The sequence below is a fragment of the Aedes aegypti genome, chromosome 2, assembly GCF_002204515.2.
Source record: "Aedes aegypti strain LVP_AGWG chromosome 2, AaegL5.0 Primary Assembly, whole genome shotgun sequence".
NCBI lineage: Eukaryota > Metazoa > Arthropoda > Insecta > Diptera > Culicidae > Aedes > Aedes aegypti.
In genome coordinates, this window is record NC_035108.1 from 19,664,674 (window position 1) to 19,685,754 (window position 21,081).

Consider the following 21,081-nt stretch of genomic DNA (forward strand, 5'->3'; position numbering starts at 1 on the left):
AAGTGTTTCTGCTCTAAAACCTTTCGACTCCACAACAGTTCCTATTGCTATTTAGGTAGGTGACTGTTTGAATTTGGTAAATTCCAATTGTGCTACTCTTATGGGTACACCCAATTTCAATTCCACCTCATCACTAACGGAAAATCCCCGATATGTGCTTACTTCAGCAGACTTTTTTCAATTTTTATGACTCATCAAAACAATTATGCAATTATCATAATCCAAATAATGGCTGATGTAGTTCAAGTTGTGATGATTTTTACGAATTATCTAGTTATTGCTTAACTAGTTTTGAAATCCTAAAAATATCCAAGAAAACATCATCAAGACAACATTGATTGCGTACAATTGTTGAAAGTTAATGTAAAATATGAACTTCTCATTTATGTTTTCTACGGTAACTAAACGGAAATGAGTTTTTTTTTAAGCATTACTTCAAGCTCAACATGGAATTCGTCTAGAGCGTTCAAATTTAAGAATATAAATCTGCATAAGCAAACCTCAAAAGGGTGAAAAGAGTTCAAACAGCAGGGCTATCCGGTACTCAGATAAAGGAGAAATAGAGATGCCAGAGATAAGATAGTAGGGGAGAGATATAGAGAGATCGTAAACGGAGGAGAGACTGGATAAATCTTCCAGAAACCATGCAGCTTCTGTCGGGTGTCACACTCACGCACGGCCAGTGTCAAGACGTCACTGTCGAGCACGATGGGGGGATTGCTAGTGTAGCGAGGTGGCGACCCGGGGCTGTCCGAGTTGACCGAGTTCAAGCTCGGACTGTGAGGCACACGCACGCAAACCGAGGGCACTGGGGCCATGGCCGGATTGCTACAAGAGGTCGCGCCCAGGTTCTCTTGGTGCTGATGGTGTTGGTGATTGTCGTTGTTGTTGTTATTGTTGTTGATTGACGGCACTGTTGCGGAACCAACGGGAAAGAATTTTTACGATTACGGGGGATGTTCGTGTAGTTGCGTAAAAGTAATAAACTGGAGAATTTTGAGACCATGCGGTGGGGAATAAACCGATTGATTAAATCATAAACAAGAGATTTTTGATACAGGACAAATGACAAATAAAAAATGATGATTTAGAAAGCTCCACAGCATCTCCTGCATCGCATATGTGTACAGCTAACACAGACCGAAAGCAGCATAGTTGTGGGGTGATAAACGCGCCCTTCACGGTTGAGTGGATCTCCTACTCGTTTCCTAATCTGATTGAGAAACACATTGAAAGCAATAGCTTGTAATACAATTAGGAGCATGGAGACGACTGGAAATACACCATGGTACAGGTATTTTGTGTGTTTTTTCCTGATCTGAAGGTGATGATGATAGAGGTTTAACCATATTTTTGTTGTTAAAAGTTTTCTAGAGAGGTGAACAGCTGGTCCAGACACAAGAAGCAAACCTAGCAACGTGTTGAGTAGTCGATAGGCGGGGTGTGGCTGTTTGTGGTGGTTTTTTCTAGTCGTGTATCAAAGTTTATGCTCTGGATTGTGGTAAAACATGGTTCTCGTGACAAGAAGAGGGACGTCAATAGCGGAGCACATTGTTTTTACTGAACCAAAACTTCTAACAATTAGGTTTTTCCAATATGTACTTTCACATCCTAGAGGAGCGGAGTGGTGTTGAAAATTCAAGGTGTTATTCGCTAGAGAGTGAGACTAAACGAAGACGACGACCAAGTTGGAGGGGTAATCGGGACGTCAACTTATACGTTCAACTCAGAGGGGCACTACCTACTAAAACCAAGAGCAACAAGCATCCAAAGACTTACCCTCTTTCGGAGGCTGGTCGGGGCTTTGGGTTTGGTTCTGGTTGACCACGAAGGCAGAATTTTCCTCCTTGGTGATGCTCATGTAGTAGCAGGTGTCATCCTTCTTCATGATATGTCGGGGACCGGGATTCAGCAGTATCGTGTCCTCGTAGAACTCAGGTAACTCGGCAGGTCTAACACCAACTAAGGCAACGCCGTATCTGAAAAAAATAAAGTCCTCGGTAAGTTATTAAGCACGACTGCACCACAGAAAAAGCTCACTTCCTATGCGAATGAAAACTAGCGTAGGTGAAGCTCTTCCCTTCGTACTCGCCGAAGAACCGGCTGTCGCCGAGCACGATATGGTAAATTTCATTTCCGGAACACTTCCCGTACAGTCGGTGCCACTCTTCCGCCGACTGCTGGCCTTCCCTGTTGATGAGATGGAGAATATGTATTAAATTTTAAAGCTTGGCAACGATATACCTAAGAGGTTGGAATTTCATTCGTGCAATTGACGTCGAGTCTTTCGATAGTGGTACAAAAATAGCAAAACTTACTGTCCCCTCGACGTATGCAACAGGAGTGTCACCAGCGTACTCGCCCCAGGGCAGGTGCAGTTGTTTGCTAATAAGGCGTATTTAAACTCGTCCTCGCAAACGACATGCTCGGCGAACTTGACGTGCAGTTTGTTCTCCGGTCTGGAATGTGAAGATGAAGATTGTGATGTTTCCGTTAGTATAATCTATATTGCTTCATATACAGTATACGATAAGATGAAATTTATCTTCGTCTGCTTGGTATGATTTTAGATTGAAATGAGAATTTTGTTGATTAAAGTTGCTAAAGGCTGTCCCAGAAAGTATGTGCACAACTTTACCATACTGCCATTTCAAGACTAGTGTGGATGAAAATCTGATTTTTCAACATTTGATTATTGTGCCATCTAGTGGAATTAAATGGTATAGTACTAAATTCGGTTTTTTCATCTACTCATGTACCGAGTGTTTATCAGAAGATCTAAGGAGTTTCCAAGATATTCTTTAGAGATCCTAAATGTTCTTTAGGGTAAGGAAGAAATTCCAAAAAAAATCCAACAGAGTCCTCTCAAGAGCACCAATGGGGTATCCAAAAAGCCTTAAGATAAATTAACATTAATTATTTTATTATTAAAAATATTATTTTGCTTATTAGTTAAGCGGAGGAAACTGTATACTGAAATTTGACGAAAGCTCTTTTTACATTGGGCCATGAACGGTTCTGTAGGATTGTACCCCGTTTGGCATAAAGTCGTTTGGCACAATGGTCGTTTGGCATAATGATTGACTTAGAATGAATATCGGCATTTTTGAAGTTTTTACCGAGATCAACACCACCAACAATTTTTGGTAGGTTCTCAATAAGCGTGATGTTCGTTTAGAGGTTTTCCAAGCTATGAATGTCAAATATTGTTGTGACATTAGAAAGCATAACTGAATAAAACTCGTGACGGGTCTGGAAGATCTTTCCGGAATAATAATTTTCTCTACATCCCAGAACATAGAGTATCTTTGAGCTTGTTGCAATATACATACTTGAAAACAGTAAATTGGCAAAAAAAAAAATTCGCAGTTATTAATAAAAGGAACGCTCATTGAATATTTCGTTGCAGATCAAGCTCTGTCCCAGTATGGACGTAACACTTCATGAAAATTACTTGATAAATAAAGGGAAAATTTATTTGCAAAAATTAAAAGCTCTAATCCAAAGATCTTTTATTGTTGCATAATGCAAAAATAGGGCAGATTTTGTTTTCGTTCAAAATGTTTAAAGCTCTAATGCAAAAAAAATCTTCCCACAACAACACATGTTTAAAAGAAAATATGTGTGGCAAAACTTTTGGACGATTCAATATAAATTTTGATTTTGGAAGTGTACGTCAAAAACAAGCCGTCTATTATCGAATGAAGGGAAAATTTGTGATTGAAATATTTTTTTCCAGCATATTTCGAAAGGAGACCATGTGTTTGCAAAAAAATATGTTGATTATTGGCAGGTTCTAAAGTAATTATCATTCTAACAGCACGTATTGCCAGAATTGCTAAAACAGTAAAATATAAAAATGGTTGACATTTAGATTTACTTAATAATAAAATTTAATATATAAAGATAAAAAATAAAGAACAGCCTATTATTAAAAGAAGGCAAAATTTATGATTAAACCAATAGAAGATTGGACGCCAAAAACTATTGCGGCATAATAAAACAAAAAGACATAAAAAATTGCATTCAGAATCATCGAAGTGATTGTGCTACTTTTCCCGAATGTTGTTTCTCCGAATGTCGGTTTCCGCATGCCAGTTCCCCGAATGACCGGTTTCCCCGAAAAGTGGTGCAGATTAAATAGGAGTTATATTAGTTTTCAGTGACAAGATTAGTGAACGAGAAAGAATGATAAGCAATCAAAAGAAGGAGGTACTCTGACATTCTCGGCTATACGCATGTTGTCAAAAATGCTGAGGACGGTAAAACTCGAAGAACCGCCAATTGATTAAAGAAGGGTGCATAACAGATGGCCAGTTCGTTCACCATCCTGAAATGTATAAAATTACGACAATTATGCATTCCAAAAACTTTTCGGGGAAGTTGGCTAATCGGGGAAACGGGTTAATCAGGGAACTGGCAATCGGGGAACTGGAGTTCAGGGAAACGACATTCGGGGAAAAGTAGCACAATCCATCGAAGTAACTGCAGTAATCGATTTCTCTTTTCGCCAGTTGTTTAAGTAGATCAATGTTACCGATTGCCACCTCTTTGTCAGATGGAAACAAAAACATATCTAAAAAAATATTGCCCCAAAGAACAACCTTTGTATAAAAGAAGGAGAAATTTATTTAAATTTTCAATCAACAGTCCTTATACTTATAATTATGGTTATATCATATTTAGAAAAAAGTAGAATGTTTGAAAGAAGGGTTAATTTGTGCTAAATATATCAAATCTCCAGCGGAAAAAAAATATTTCAATAGCGAAACTCAAAAGAAGAATTAATATTTGAATGAAGGGTAATTTCTGGATAAATAATAAAATACTATTGGCAATAACTTTCCTTACATGCTTTAGTCTATTCAAGAGCATATGATTGTTGAATAAAGTATCTTTTTGTATCAATTGACTTCAAAACAAGCCTGATGTCATCAGAAAGATTCAATAGAAACGTAAAAAAATTCTAATAAATTCTTGGTTTCAGACTCATTATGCCAAACGACTATTATGCCAAACGACTTTATGCCAGATGACCATTATGCCAAACGACTTTATACCAAACGGCTTTATGCCAAACGGCTTTATACCAAATGACCTACCACCGTTCTGATTATACCCCGTTCGGCATAAAGTCGTTTGGCATAAGGTCGTTTGGCATAAAGCCGTTTGGCATAAAGTCGATTGGCATAATGGTCGTTTGGCATAACGGCCGTTTGGCATAAAGGCACTTTGGCATAATTATTGACTTAGAATGAATATCGACATTTTCGGTTCGGTTTTCAGGTTCTCAACAAGCGTGATGACGGTCAGAGATTTTCCAAGCTATGAATAACAAAAATTGTTGTGACATTAGAGAGCATAGCTAAATAAAACCCGTTACGGGTCTGGTTGAAGACCCTTTCGGAATTATCATTTTTTCCACATCTAAGAACATAGAGTATCTCTGAGCTTGTTGCGATTTACATATTTGAAAATAGCAAATTCGCAAAGAATGTTTGCAGTTATTAATAAAGGGAACGCTCATAGAATATTTCGCTGCAGATCAGGCTCTGTTTCAGTTTGGACGAAACACTTGATGAAAATGAATTGGTAAAAGAAGGGAAAATTTATTTGAAAAATATTAAAAGCTTTAATCCAAAGAGCTATTATTGCAGTATAATGCAAAATAGCCTAAAAACGAGAGCAGATTATTTTTCGTGTAAAATGTTTAAGACTAACGCAAAAAAAAAATCTTCTCACAGCATAACTCAAATACACAACACATTTTTAAAAGAAAATATTTGTGGCTAAACTTTTGAAGGGTTCAACGTGAATTTTAATTATGGAACTTTACATCAAAAACACCATCTATTATCGAAAGAAGGGAAAGTTCGTGATTGAAATAATATTTTTTTTCCAGCATATCTCAAAAAGAGACCATGTTTTTGCAAAAAAAAAAAATATGTTGAACGTTGGCTGGTTCTAAAGTAATTATCATTATAACAGCACGCCTTGCAAGAAATGATAAAACAGCAAAATCTAAAAATGAATAACATTTAGCTTTACTAAATAATAGAATTTAAAACAGTATAAATATAAAGAACATGCTATTTTTAAAAGAAGGCAAAATTTATGATTAAACCAATAGAAGATTGGACGCCAAATATCATTGCGGCATAATAAAAGGAAAAGACTTAAAAAGTTGCGTTCAGAATCATCGAAGTTATTGTAGTACTTATCCCCGAATGTCGTTTCTCCGAATGTCTGTTCCCCGAGAGCCATTTCCCTGAATGAACCGTTTCCCCGAAAAATGGTGCTGTCTAAATAGGTGCAATAATAGTCTTCAGAGGCTGAATGGTGAACGAGAAAGAACGATAAGCAATCAAAAGAAGGAGGTGTTCTGTCATTATCGGCTATACACATGCTGGCAAAAATGCTGAGGACGGTAAAACGCGAAGGAACCGCTAATTAAATAAAGAAGGGTTCACATTAGATGGCCAGTTCGTTCACCACCCTGAAATGTAAAAAGTTACGACAATAATGAGTGCCAAAAATTTTTCGGGGAAGTGGGCTATTCGAGGAAACGGGATATTCTGGGAACTTGCATTCAAGGAACTGGCGTCCAGTGAAACGACATTCGGGGAAAATTAGCACAACTCATCGAAGTAACTGCAATAATCATTTTTTTTTCGCTGATACCTTGAGCAAATCAATGTTACCGTTGCCACCCTTTTGTCTGTTGGAAACAAAAATATGTCTAAAAAATATAGCTCCAAAGAACAGCCTATGTATAAAAGAAGGTGAAATTTATTTAAATTTTCAATCAACAATTTTTAAACTTATAATTATGGTTACATCGTATCTAGAATAAAACATAGAATGATTAAAAGAAGGTAAATTTGTGTTAAATATATCAAAATGTTCAGTGCAAAAATTTATTCCAATAGCGAAACTCAAAAGAAGAATTAATATTTGAAAGAATGGTAATTTCTGGATAAATAATAAAATAATATTGGCAATAACTTTTCTTATATAATTAATATATATTCAAGAGCATATAATTGCTGAATCAAGTGTCATTTTGTATCATTTGACTCCAAACCAAGCCTGATGTCATCAGAAAGATTCAATAGAAACGTGAAAATGAATGTCATCTTAAGAAATGTTTTGATTCAGACTCATCATGCCAAACGACCATAATGCCAAACGACTATTATGCCAAACGATTTTATGACAAATAACCTTTATGCCAAACGACTTTATGCCAAACGGCTCTATGCCAAACGACTTTATGTCAAATGACCTACCACCGTGTAAACCAAAATGAGAGTCACTTCACTCGAGTCGAGAATTGTCACCTATGCTGCCGTGAATCGCAAGTCAGTCCCATCTGCATTTTCGTCAAAATTGAGTTGAGTTCAGTTTTCAACATCTGTTCCAATGCTCTTTTAGCTGCACATATGAAACAATATGATTTGTTCGGAAAAATTCTGAAAAAACAGCAAGTCAAATTGTCCCTTAATGAAAAGTAACCGCATATCAGTCGCACTACAGACTTTTGCACCATGGAACACAAATATGTAACTTGTTTTGATGATCTTTATATTTTTCTCGGAAAGATATCGTAGTGAAAAGCAAGTTGTGAAAGTTTCATAAGGATTGAAACATGTTCCAATCCTCTGGAAATTTTTGAATATTCGTATGGAAAACGAGTTTGGAAACTTCACAGCTCATTTTCCCAAAGCCTACTTTTTACAGATGGGACTGACTTGCGATTCAAGGCAGTGTGAGAGATCGATAATTTTTACCTGACTCCACTTGTAGAATAAGCCCAATTGTAAAGCAATGCTAATCTCGCGGCAGATTTAAATTTTTTACATTCCATTACAGTTGTAATGACTCATAATAACGCTTGAACCCAATTGAAGTAGAGCCATTTTCCACTTACCGGAAGATCTGCACATACTGTGGCACATTGGGGGCAAAGTCCTTGACCGCCCAGGAACGCAGTATCGTGTGCTCGTCGGCGGCCGTCTTGTCTGCGTAGTTGCGTGCCGCTAGGATGAAGCACGCTTCCGCCTCTGCCATCCGGGCCCTCGCCAGGTCGCCATCCTTCAGACAGGATCCCTAGAGGATTGGATTGGGAAATTGATAGAAGAATGGTGATTAGGTGGGATGTCGAAAGCGGTCGTTGAAAAAGTTGCCCATATTTGAATGCTGTGGAAACGCCTTAGAGTAAAGTGGAGCAAAGTTATTTGCTGCAAATTTTTGCATTACGTTATAAATAGACGCTGTCTAAATGTTTGTATTCTTTGACAGATATGCGTTTTTCGACTTCAACTGTAAGGCCATCTAGAGTGTCGTGTCCTAGACTCGACTTCCGAGTTTAGTACACGACACTGAAGACGTTCTTACAGTTGAGGTCGAAATACGTGTATCTGTTAAAGGATACAAACTATAGTGAAATTAAATGGTATATGTAGTACTGAATTCGGTTTTCGTTTACTTATAGGTATTCCTTTAAACAGCTTGAAGATGTATCCTTACCAAAATGGATGAGGATTTAACAGAATTCTATAATAGGGATTATGCGACAATTTCGAGTGTTTCAATTGCCTTGTGCAAATTTGAGCTGATTTAATTTGAAGTTTCCACACTTTATTCCACCATCTATGCCCACCAATATAACACAACGACTGCACTGCGATGGCAAATCTCACCTGAATGTAAATGACTCGCTGGGCCCAGATGGGCACCTGCAGTATCATCCGCATTGTCGTGTCGAGCTCCATCGGGCTGAGCAGCACCACGTAGTAGTCCTGCAGCAGGGGATGGGCGTAGAACTCGTTCAGGAAGTCCATGATGGTGTCGGCGTGCAGCGTAGTGGAGCAGACGACCACGTGCTTCTCGCTTTGGGCCCTGTGGGACGAATAGCTCCCACCCAGCTTCTGTCGCTCCATCCACGTGAAGGCAAGCTGTTCGAACTGTGCACAAATGGAAAAGGGGTAAAATGCGTTATGAAACCATCGAGTCGTTTCTCTGCGTGCTGCTGTCATACAAAAGAGTACGCTGCATGTATCGTTAAGGCAGGGATGATGGAGGTTTATATTTAATTATTGTCTGTAGGTACCTACGTATATCGGTGAGGATCTTTCTTTTCAAGGCGCGAGGGTGGGGAGCTTCTCTTCCCAAGACAGAAGAATTATATGGCGGTAACTCGGACGACGTAGAAGCGAAATTTGATTCGCCCGGGTTCTAAACTGCAGAATTGTCAAAGCAAAATTTGATAATGGAACGTCATTCGGAACGAGCTTCTAAAGTTTGAAGCATGGCTAGAACGAATTGTTAAATGGCAGGGATGCATGGCAAATGGCCACGACTCCCCTTGGTGACCAGATTTTGCGAAGCGATGCAATTGCAGATTCATTGTTTGCATTTTATTTTCCATAGATGCAAGATATTTCGAAACGACCGATAGCATTTTCGAGTCAACGGAATGAGGACGCTTAAGTGCATGCTCGCAGTGAACGATAGAATTTCATATCATTTGATTCGAAAGCTTATGGCAAACGCAATGGGTTCTGGTCGGAGGCAATAAATTGAATAAGCGATTTGCGGTGCATTGCAATTGAGGAACGGGTAGTTATTTCATTTTTGACACTCACCACTAACGGGTATTAAAAAATTAGCTTTCTAAGGTTTAAAGTTTCTTCCGATGATATTCCATCATCGTGGAAGTATTTCGGTTTCGAAGAGGATTTACTAAACACACTAGAGTTTTCGGTCCATACTGAACCAATTTGGTCAAGCACAGATACTTTTCTATACGTTAGGGTTATGTTTTTGGCTAGGAATCAAGCCCACCCAAATCTTTTTGAAATTTTGAACTGTGTGTTAAGATATCTGAAGTTTTAGAATTCTATTCAAAGGGAATCGACGGGTATATTGAGTATTGTACTTTTTACCATTCTCATTTAAATCAGAAATCAGAAAGACTATCGAAATGCATAGCAACGCCTCACGTAAATATGCTACAAGAAATGGGTTCTCATAAATTTGCCTTAACACTTAAAAGTCCGATACGAACTTTGAATTTTTAAATAGTAATTTGGCCGAAAGCCGTTTGGCCGAATGCCGTTTGGCTGAACGCCATTTGACCGAATGCCATCTGGCCGAACGGGTAATTTGGCCGAATGCCATTTGGCTGAATTAAAAACCAAAAACAATCCAATTGCTACAACACTGATGTGTAGGATTCGGAAGAGTGGCCCAAAAACTGTGATGTGATGGAACGTCATGTTTGTTGAGAACAAAAAAATCGACTTGTTAATTCAGGAAAAAGTTGTGAACTTCCCACCGTTTCAAGACTCTGAACTGATGATTGATTCGTTCCTGGGTTATCAATGGTGTGCTAAAGTTTGAGACGATTTCCAATTATCTCATCCGAAATTTTTTCTTGTTTTAAATTTACGCTATTTTTTCAAGTTCTATTGGTTTCATTACAATTGGCAATAAATTAGCTTACATTTTAAATGGGAATTATACCTCCTTTAAATCACGGGCAGTTCTTTGTGGTTATAATGATTCAACGATTATTTGCATTAAATTTGCTTATGTTTTCAAAGAAGATTTTTTATTCTTTTGACAAAAGGCTGTTCTTTCAAGAGAAACGTATTGCTCATAATTATTGGCAAAATTTCGCTTTTATTTTAATTGGGGATTTTACCTTCTTTAAATCATTGGCAGTTCTTCGTAGTTATACTAATATAACAATTATTTGCATTACCCTTGCTTATATTTCCATATGAGATTTTTCCTTCTTTTTACCAAAGGCTGTTCTTTCATAATTATTGGAATTAAGGCGTTAAGAACGTATTATAAACGTTCATAGAGTCTTATTCAAAACAGCACAAAGGTTGTTAGAGATGTAATTCTCTTCCAAAATTAAGATCGCAACTTGTGAACTGAACTCTGCACCGTTGCTTGCGTGAAGCCGTAAATCAAATGACTCGGCCTTTACTCTGGCCTTTACCGTTGTCAAAAAAATAAGCCAATATTTCGTGTTTGCAAATGCAGCATGATAATTTGATTTCTAGAACTATGAAATAATTTGATACGTTCGATTCTTGAGGAATTTAAGCAAACCAATCCTTCAGAAGGACGAGTAAGTTGTAAACCGTTTCAGTCACTGTCAAAAGTTGATTACAATCGCAATGACAAAAACCTCTACTGCCAGCTGCTAGTAGAAAAGTGAATAGTTGTTTACATTGAGGATATTCTGTTCTGAATGTTTCTACAACTGAAGAGCTCATTATGATGATTTATTATTTTTCAAAAATAAGCTGTTCTTCGTTTTAACTGTACCAGTTTCCTATTGTTTTAATTTTCGGCCAAATGGCATTCGGCCAAATGACCGTTTCGGCCGATTGGCGTTCGGCGAAACGGCATTCGGCCAAATAGCGTTCGGCCAAATGACCCGAAACCCAATTCGGAAACCAGTAGATCAATTATCTTGAAAATAATTTTGAAGTGAATGCGATTAGTTGGCTTTATCAGCCATTCCATGAAAAACCGATCTAGTGGGTCTCCGAATTCCGTGAAAATTTGCTATTTTGTTCCTTATCCGAAATAAGGATACACGTATTTTTGGATTTTTCGATTAGGGTGACCATTTCCAAAATAGGGTGACCAGAAAAATCGCGATTTTGCAAAATTTTTATTTTTAAAAAATTATAACTCTTGAACCGTTTGACCGATTTTCAATCTTTTTGGACGAAATGAAGGCTAAAGATTTTGACTTTTCAGGAAAAATGTAAAATTTCACAAAAATTGTGTTTTTTACATGAAAAAACTCAATAGTTTCCGTTTTTTCGTGTTTTGAAGGCCTCGGGACCAAAGGGGCTATCGCTGTTCTCATTTTTTCAGAAAATTTTACGTATACTGTCAAATTTTCAGTGATGTATGTTTTTTAGTTTTTGAGATATATTTATTTGAAAATAAAAAATCAGTCATTTTTTATCGGCACACACTGCACATTGGGGAAATCCGAACCCAAAGGTGGAAAAAATTGATAACTTTCACAATAGAAAGATAAAAAATAAGTTTTATAGCTCATTCGAAAGGAAATTTTCTCAGGAATCGATTGGTGATTGTTTCATGAATGTGGGGCCACTCTGGGATAAGCTATGGTGCCCGTTCTGCCCCGATTCCTTGAAAATTGTAGATTTTCATGTTGTTTTGAGTAAAACTGTTTTATTGTGGAGATTATTTCCCATGAAATCCATCATTTCTAGTCCATTCAACAATGTTTCACAGAGAACGTTATAAAAAGATGGAAATTTAGGGGATTATGGGGCCAAATGTACAATGAAATATATTTGAAGAGGAATTTTTGTTTTAAATTTTTTCAAAGTGTTTTCATATTGAAATAAATTTTAAAATAGTCTAATAATCATGAGTATAGCTTGCAGAAATATGTTGTATTAATTTTTTTAGAATATGTATGATCATTATTTATGCTCTATGCAACATATTGGGAATAATTTACCTTCTTATATAACAAATTCCAAACATTTCTAAACGATGTGCGATATTTGGGGTAAACGATATTGATCTAAATGATCGATTGCCGTTAGCCTCATTGATAGGAGATGGTAGGAGCATATAGTTTTTTGGCTATGTTTGCCCCAATTCCCCTAAAAACGATTTATTTCATAATTAATTGAACAGATATCTCCGAATTAAATATATTATGTACTAAATTGTTTATTCAGTAGTTGATACAGTATTTAAATCTTAAAACATAGGAGATTATGGGGATCTATTACACATAAATAAAAATAACAAATAAAAACACTCAAAAATGGATCCATTAAGTAACCATCTGCAGTTTTTTTTCTGATTGAAACAAATCACTCAGAATTAAATTTCCATCTTTTTATAACGTTCTCTGTGAAACATTGTTGAATGGACTAGAAATGTTGGATTTCATGGGAAATAATCTCCACAATAAAATAGTTTTACTCAAAACATCATGAAAATCTAAAATTTTCAAGGAATCGGGGCAAAACGGGCACCATAGCTTATCCCAGAGTGGTCCCACATTCATGAAACCATCACCAATCGATTCCTGAGAAAATTTCCTTTCGAATGAGCTATGAAACATATTTTTTATCTCTCTAATGTGAAATTTATCAATTTTTTCCACCTTTGGGTTCGGAATTCCCCAATGTGCACTGTAGGTCTCAGCGCATTAGATTTGTAATGTTTAAAAATAATTATAACTTTTGAACAGCTTAACCGATTTCCAATCTTTTTGTATGGAATGAAAGCTTAAAATTTCAACTATTCAGACAAAATTGAAAAATCTGATAAAAACATGTTTAAACGAGAAAAAATATAAAAATTTCTTTTTTTTTCAAAGTTTTCTATTTCTTCTATTTTTTCTGAAATTGAGACCTTAAGCTTTCATTCCATAAAAAAAGATTGGAAATCGGTTGAGCTGTTCAAAAGTTATGATTGTTTTTAAACATTACAAATCTAATACGCTGAGATCTACAGTGTGTGCCGATGAAAAATGACTGATTTTTTATTTTCAAAAAAATATATCTCAAAAACTAAAAATTATAAATCACTGAAAATTTGACAGTTTACGAAAAATTTTCTGAACTTTTAAGAAAAAATGAGAGCAGCAATAGCCCCTTTGGTCCCGAGGCCTTCAAAACACGAAAAAACGGAAACTATTGAGTTTTTTCATGTAAAAAACACAATTTTTGTGAAATTTTATATATTTCCTGAAAAGTCAAAATCTTTAGCCTTCATTTCGTCCTAAAACATTGAAAATCGGTCAAACGGTTCAAAAATTATAATAATTTTAAAAATAAAAATTTTGCAAAATCGCGATTTTTCTGGTCACCCTATTTCGGAAATGGTCACCCTAATCAAAACATCCAAAAATATGTGTGTCCTTATTTCGGATAAGGAACAAAATAGCAAATTTGCACGGAATTCGGAGATCCACTAGATCGGTTTTTCATGGAATGGCTGTATAGTGCTTGGACGAGACATCCCCCTGGCCCCTTCCCCTTTTATAGGTAACGGAAAAAACATGGGTCCAAAATTGGCCTCAAACGGATATCTCAACATCCTAATGAGCTTGAAGGTTGGTGTCTTAGACACAGTGGTTCAGCAGATCAAAGGTAATCTAGCGAAAATCTGATTGAGAATTTCCCCGCTAGGTGGCACTAGTGACATTTTTTTTCAATTGTCTTATCTCAAGATCCTTCTTAGCTAGAAGATTGGTGTTTTCGGCAAAGGTGTTCAGCAGATTGAGGGCTATTTGGCAGTGAAAAGTGTGGTTGGGAATTTATCCGCTAGGTGGCGCTAATAAAAAATCTTCATTCTTCTCTAGATCAAGATTCTTATAAGGAAGATGTTTGATGTCTTTGGCAGACATTCAGTAGATTGAGAGCTATCTGAAGATGAAACACATTTTTATGAGTTAAAAAGTTGGTGTCTTTTGTAAAATTGTTAAACAGAACAAGGACTATCTGACCGAAAGAAATGTTACTGGGAATTCATCAGCTAGGTGATCCTGGTAACATTTTCCAACATTCTTTATCCCAAGGATTTGACAGGCTAGACAATTATTGTCGTCGGCAAAGTTATTTAGCACAAATCAAGGGTTTTATAACAGTGAAATATGTTGATCAGCAGCTGCAACTCTTATATTCAAACAAAGTATATGTACATTTTCGCTCCATAAAACATCATACTTCTTTCAATGAATCCACACATCTACCGATGACGACGCATGTTTCGCTTACCGACGACTTTTGTACCTCAGGGGCGAAACTACAAATATTCCAACAAAATATACACGGACATCATCTTCAGCAATTCAGCTGCACAGACTGTAACTGAGCATTAGACAACAGACAAGCATTCTCCAATGGCACAGCCGAGAAACAACCCTCAAAAGCTAAAGCGGGAATTGAACCATGACACGATGGGTTTTAATGTCAGACGATACTGACCGCATGGCCAAGAAGCCCATAATTGGGTCCTAAAGCCCTGTCCCAATTTCAGTATGAAACGCTTAAGTTTAGGGCAAAAACACATGTTTACTCAATTTTTAAATGATTTTCATTTGTTTAAGTCCAAAAAACATTTTTTTATGATTTTTGAGATTTTGTCCCACCTTTTGGTTTAAACTCAAATTTTGGGTATATTTTGTTTTCCGTGATCCTGCTGAAATGTCAGATAGGAACAACCCCAGTGTTAAAACTATATGCCCTGTGGCATTTTTGTCGAAACTGTGAATGTCAAACATGATCACAAGTGTCTAGGTTCATATTTGGAATCATTTTTAAAATTGAAGTTTAAAAATTTTATAGCCCTTATTTGAGTTAGAAAAAATGCTAAAGTAGTTGCAAGAACATGCTCTTTCGCATTATTAAATAAAAACAAGAATTTATTAAACATTTTAGGACCCTATTGATACTAAAGCCTGTCCACGTTAAATTTCGGACACCCAAATAATAGCAGCAAAAAAAAGTTACTCATAATTCAACAAAAACAATTGTTTATTTCAGAATAAAAGAGTTATATCTACAAAATAAACAGTTGAACGGGTGTTAATCCTTCTTTCTGTAAAATTCTCGAACTTTCTGTGGTACACCCGCCATCCGTGTCCGAAATTTATCGTGGACAGGCTTTACCACGATCTTGAAATAGATTACTTCCGTAAAAATGTCGCTAGCTACATCTAGAAAAATATCCAATCTATTCATGATCAGATAGATATTGTTCACATGAACTAAAAGTTGTTAAGACTCCATCTAGATTGTCTTACTATACAGAAGTTTGAACAAAAATTAAACTACAGTCAACTATTTATGACTCAATTTTGAAGAAATTTAATAACGGAGATGTCGAAAAAATCATAAAATCAATGCAACTGCGCTTAAATTTGTTTTACCAAATTAGGATGATAGTGTTGTCTAATAACACAGAACACCTAGATATAAGAAATGAATGTTATGTTTGGAATGATACTAATAAAGAAATTAAAAAAAATGCAACTGCGCTTTAACAGACTTTCAATATGGTTATGGTTCTTTAACTCAATATAAAGATTCCGAATATAAACTTATGGAGAGATGACTGTAGCGCTATCCATCAGTTTGATCCTAAATTAGATTCTACCGTTAGACACGAACCCATTTTTCGCAGTGTATCGAGAAACTGGAGATTCGCAATCAGATCTTTCATGATCAGATAGCTATTGAACAGCTGATCTGGATCTTGAGATATGTTAATATATTTTTTTACTAGCGCCACCTAGTGGATAAATTCCCAATTAGCTCTCCAACACCATATAGCCCTTGATCTGTTGGACACCTTTGCCGAAAACACCAAGTTTCTAGCTAAGAAGGATCTTGATATTTAGACAATTGAAAAACAAATTTACTAGCGCCACCTAGCGGAAAAAATCGCAATCAGTTTTCTATCGCCCGAGGAGTAAAGAATAACTCATAATAACTTATGCATACCATATCTTGGTATCATACCATAATTAGGTATTGTTCAGTCGTCAATACCTCATTTGGGTATTATAATGGTATGGGAAAAAAAATGTTTAAAACAATTTAAATTACTTCATTTTGGTATTCGATAGGTATTGAGGACTGCTGGAGGTATTGAACTATGATTGAAAAAAAAAAACACTTTTATATGAAAATCCATCATGTATTATTTAGGTATTACAATACCTGATCTAATTATCAGCTTGGTATTTGTAGAATATGCAGAAGGCATTATTTGAGGTATTTTACCTCTTATGCAGAGCTCATTCATACCTCATTCAGGTTGTAAGTATTGGAAATTATCTGGTATGGAATACCTCAATTTGGTATTCAGTAGTTATTTTCTTCTGCTCGGGTACCCTTGATCTGCCGAACAACATTGTCGAAGGGGGGACGGACCTGGTGTAGTGGTTAGAACACACGCCTCTCACGCCGAGGACCTGGGATCGAATCCCATCCCCGAGATAGTCACTAAAAATTTCAGTGAAGGGAAGTAAAGCCGTTGGTCCCGAGATGAACTAGCCCAGGGCTAAAAATCTCGTTAATAAAGATAGAAAAAAAAAACATTGTCGAAGGCACCAACCTTCTTGCTCATTTGTATGTTGAGATATCCGTTTGAGGCCCACGCTTTTTTCGTTATCTAGAAAAGGGGGAGGAGTCAGGTTGAGTTAAAAGTTGAGAAATTAAAATTTTGAAACCAAAATTTTTAGCGGCAACCGCGAATCGAACCAAGACAAAACCTTGCGATCGATAGATTCGTACGTTCACCTCGCGCCTGTCGACACCTTGATTTAAAGCTTTTCTCATTTTGCTTCTATTGATCAGCAAAACATATTAACTTGATCATCAATCAAGTTTCGCAGCAACTGTGTAGAAAGTTCATATAGAGACTGTTGTGCCTTTATTTTTCAATATGAAACCACTCCAACTTCAAATTTTTCCACAATATTTTCAAACAAAGTGTTAATTTTTATGAGTATAGTAAAGTATAAATTAAAACATGAATGTTGCGATGAAAATAGGTGTTGTTGAGAAAATCAATATGGGACAGTTATGTTTTTATGGGCAGATTAGCACATGTCTTAAAATAATCCCGAAGCAGATTTTGTCGTCAAAAGTTCTACGAATGTTTTAATTTCGTTTCCATACTCGGATTGTGCTACATTTCCCCGAATGCCAGTTCCTCGAATGACCCGTTTCCCCGAATAGTGATGAAGTTCAAAAAGTTGCAATGATTGTCTTTAGTAACAAAATGCTGAACTAGAAAGAACGATAAGCAATCAGAAGAAGAGGATATTATAAAAAGACAATTTAAAAAGACTGTTTACACCGTCTTCAGCCAAAGGCTGCACAGACTGAACGAACACTAACATTAGGCAACGGACAACATGGAACACCCAGTAGCCCAGTGATTAATTTTTCGTTTGACGAAAAGTTTTCACCGACCGGAGCGGGAATCGAACCCACACTCCGTGCCACAATACGCCAAGAAGCCCACAACGAAGCCAACAATCATTCTCGACTAAACACATATGGCCATAAATGCTGAGGACGGTAAAACTCGAAGAATCGTTAATTAAAACAACAAGGGTGCAGATCAGTTGACCAGTTCGTTCACTACCTTGAAAATGCAAAAATTTATGACAGTTATGAGTGCTAAAAACTTGTCGGTAAATTGAGCTTTTCGGGGAAACGGGTTATTCGGGTAACTGGCATACGGGGAACTTCGATACAATATACATTTTAAATTTCAGTCAGGTCATTTTAGGACAAAAAGTAAGACTTAGCGACTCAAAAGAGGATGCGAGAATACCTTATATCAAATGACGCTATATCGACATCCAGGGTACGCAATACTGAAGACTAGTTTTTTGAGTTATTTTTGAAACGAACGATCATTACTTTTCAGATAGTCAATTTCACCCCGAAATAAAATCTATTCATTCTTTATATTGAATAATAAAATCAACTCTGATAGCACATAATTTGATGAAATTGATAGCATTATAGTGGTGAAGGGAGAAAAACCACTATTTCAAAGCAAATAACATAAATAGAAACGATTATAATGGGCAGGCAAGAAAATTCGAGGAAAAGATTAATTTCATTTGATATTAAAATATCCGTAACGCATCATGATAACATAAAATTGCTCATAATCATTATATTTAGTGCAATAGCATCCGTGTATTGCAATTAAGCTCATTCAAAACACGTTTTAAATTGTGTAAAATACTCAGATAATTATAATAAAATAATATAGGGAATTTACAAAAACGCAATATTTCTCAATAAATATCGAGAGTCAAAAATTAACAGTATAGAAATCTAACAACAATTACAACATTGATAGATTTAAGTTGTTGAACTATCATGCAGCTGAAACCTGATGCAGAAAACAAGCTTTAAGAATTTGGTTTGAAACGCTCATCATAAGTATCACGTAATGAAAAAAGATAAAAAAAAAATTCAAAATTACTTAGGTATCAATATTATTTATGAAGCAATTTCAATTTTTGACTGAATAATTTTCAAAGCGGCTTTATGTAGCGGAAAATTTTTTAACAATTGATAAAAGTAGAAGGGAACTTGCTTTCTCCAAATTTTTGTTGTTTAACTGTTGGTGCTGAAAAGGGACACAAAATGATACCGTCAGAGGGCTTGTCAAATCATATTCATTACACGGTAAAAGTTGATGATTAGTCGAATGTCCATGGCAGAACCTGAACTGCTCATTTTCAAAAAATAAACTTTCCTTCGTGTAAACTGTCGTTCTGGTCAACAAACTTTTTCAAAAAACTTATTGAAAGTGGAATGCTAGCAGGATATAATTTTCTTTAAGTTGCACGACTGAATTTTTGTTGAATCTGTTTTTCAACTTCCCTGCCATTCTTCGCTTCTAATGAAACATAGAGCTAGATATAAAACATTTCTAAAGCTTCGAAAAATATCTTTTGAGAATGGAAAGTATTATGAAGTTTATTGATAACTATTTTTTTATACATAAAGTTTGAATATTGTGATAAATTTAGCAAATAAATCACTATACCAGCTTTTGAACTTGCATGCAAGTTTAATATACAATGCGTTTTTAGTAGTAAATATTTCAAAATCCATACATCCTATGATATTTTGAAAACGAAAATGGATTTAGCAACCCTAAATTAATTAAAATAATAGTATTTTAGTACTTGAGACTGAAAATGTTCGCAGTGTTTTCAAAGTATGCTTTCTGAAAATAACTACACAGTACCAAAAAATAATGTGATTTACGTCTTTTGGGATGCACATAAAAGAAGCGAGCCAAATGACGTAAATTTGAGTCCAATTTCAAATACGTTAGTGTCTGATTCGGGAAATGTCGATCACAGTTCCATCGTTTTCGTGTCCTTTAACATGTAAAATTACATTTTTTGTTCAAGACATCTTCAAGGACACGTTTTTGTGTCATTCCATCACTTACATCATGTGTCATTCAGTCATAACCAGAATTACGTCCAGAGTAATTTCCATTATTTTTAAGAGTGTATGTATATTATCTGATCAAGTATGGTTCTTTTGATTGTTAAGACTGCAATTCAGAAGAAGCCATGTCAGGAAGTTCGACCTTGAAGTAAAAAATACATTTTCAACCTCTGATACGGTTATATAATTGACAAACTATTCAAAATCTTTTTATTTGCCTCAAAATGTCTGTAGCTCTTCATCTGAAAAATGTATCAATCTTCAATCATTTTTTTCTTCTTGGAGTTACGTGTTCACTAGGATAGAGCTTGCGTCTCAACACGCATTGAAATATGCGTTTCAATTATCTCTTAAGGTGATGAGAATACAACTTTTCCGAGAAACTTGGAATAAAAATATAATAAAACACTAAAACCTGTTATAGATAGTCCGCCCAACATCAGTTAGCGGGAAATGCTCTTAAATGAATAATTTAAGAGCAAAAGAACTCTTTTTGTCGAATCAGTTTAAAATTTTCTGCATGAGTCCTAACAATAATCAAAAAAGAATCAATAGGTATGAGAAAGCACTGAGAGGTACTGCAAAAGCGGTTTTGAGTATTATACCTTTTGATTCCGCCCTAATTGCTTATCTTATGGCAGATATGCGTATTTCAACCACCACTTGTACTGCCCATATTTGCATAGTCAACATAAGCGCCAATATGACCAAAATGCTTTTTTTCATTGATATGCATTCTGTATCTAAAAATACACTGGTTAGACAAGCGAACAACGCTTATTTGTTCTGAAATATTTGATTTTTTTTTATAAGAGGGAAACGGATTAGCATGAGCACATACATCAACTTATCCGAAGAAACACCCGGTTTGCGTAGTGCTTATTCGAATAGTTTAGCGTATAGACCAGGTTGCTATGACAGCGACAGTGAATCAAATTGTCATCAAAACAGAAGAAAAACAAACAGCAAAGCAGGCTCGCTCACAACCGTTTATCCTAACTTTTGCGGATAAGGATACAATCAGAAGCAATATTGTCATGACAATCAC

General features: G+C 35.9%; 1 protein-coding gene across 17 annotated transcripts in view; it reads right to left on the reverse strand.

Moving 5' to 3' along the window:
* The window catches only part of LOC5571223 (potassium channel subfamily T member 2), a 716,145-nt gene that overhangs the window by 83,468 nt on the left and 611,596 nt on the right, over positions 1–21,081 (reverse strand). For 15 of the 17 annotated variants that reach the window (XM_021840115.1, XM_021840125.1, XM_021840121.1 and 12 more), the window contains 6 exons: positions 8,703–8,966; positions 7,931–8,109; positions 2,319–2,459; positions 2,041–2,190; positions 1,780–1,979; positions 674–913 (listed from right to left, as the gene is read on the reverse strand). In XM_021840115.1, the coding sequence (XP_021695807.1) occupies positions 674–913; positions 1,780–1,979; positions 2,041–2,190; positions 2,319–2,459; positions 7,931–8,109; positions 8,703–8,966 (1,174 nt within the window). The remainder of the gene's footprint in view (positions 1–673; positions 914–1,779; positions 1,980–2,040; positions 2,191–2,318; positions 2,460–7,930; positions 8,110–8,702; positions 8,967–21,081) is intronic. The other 2 variants (XM_021840117.1, XM_021840123.1) reach the window with 1 other exon arrangement.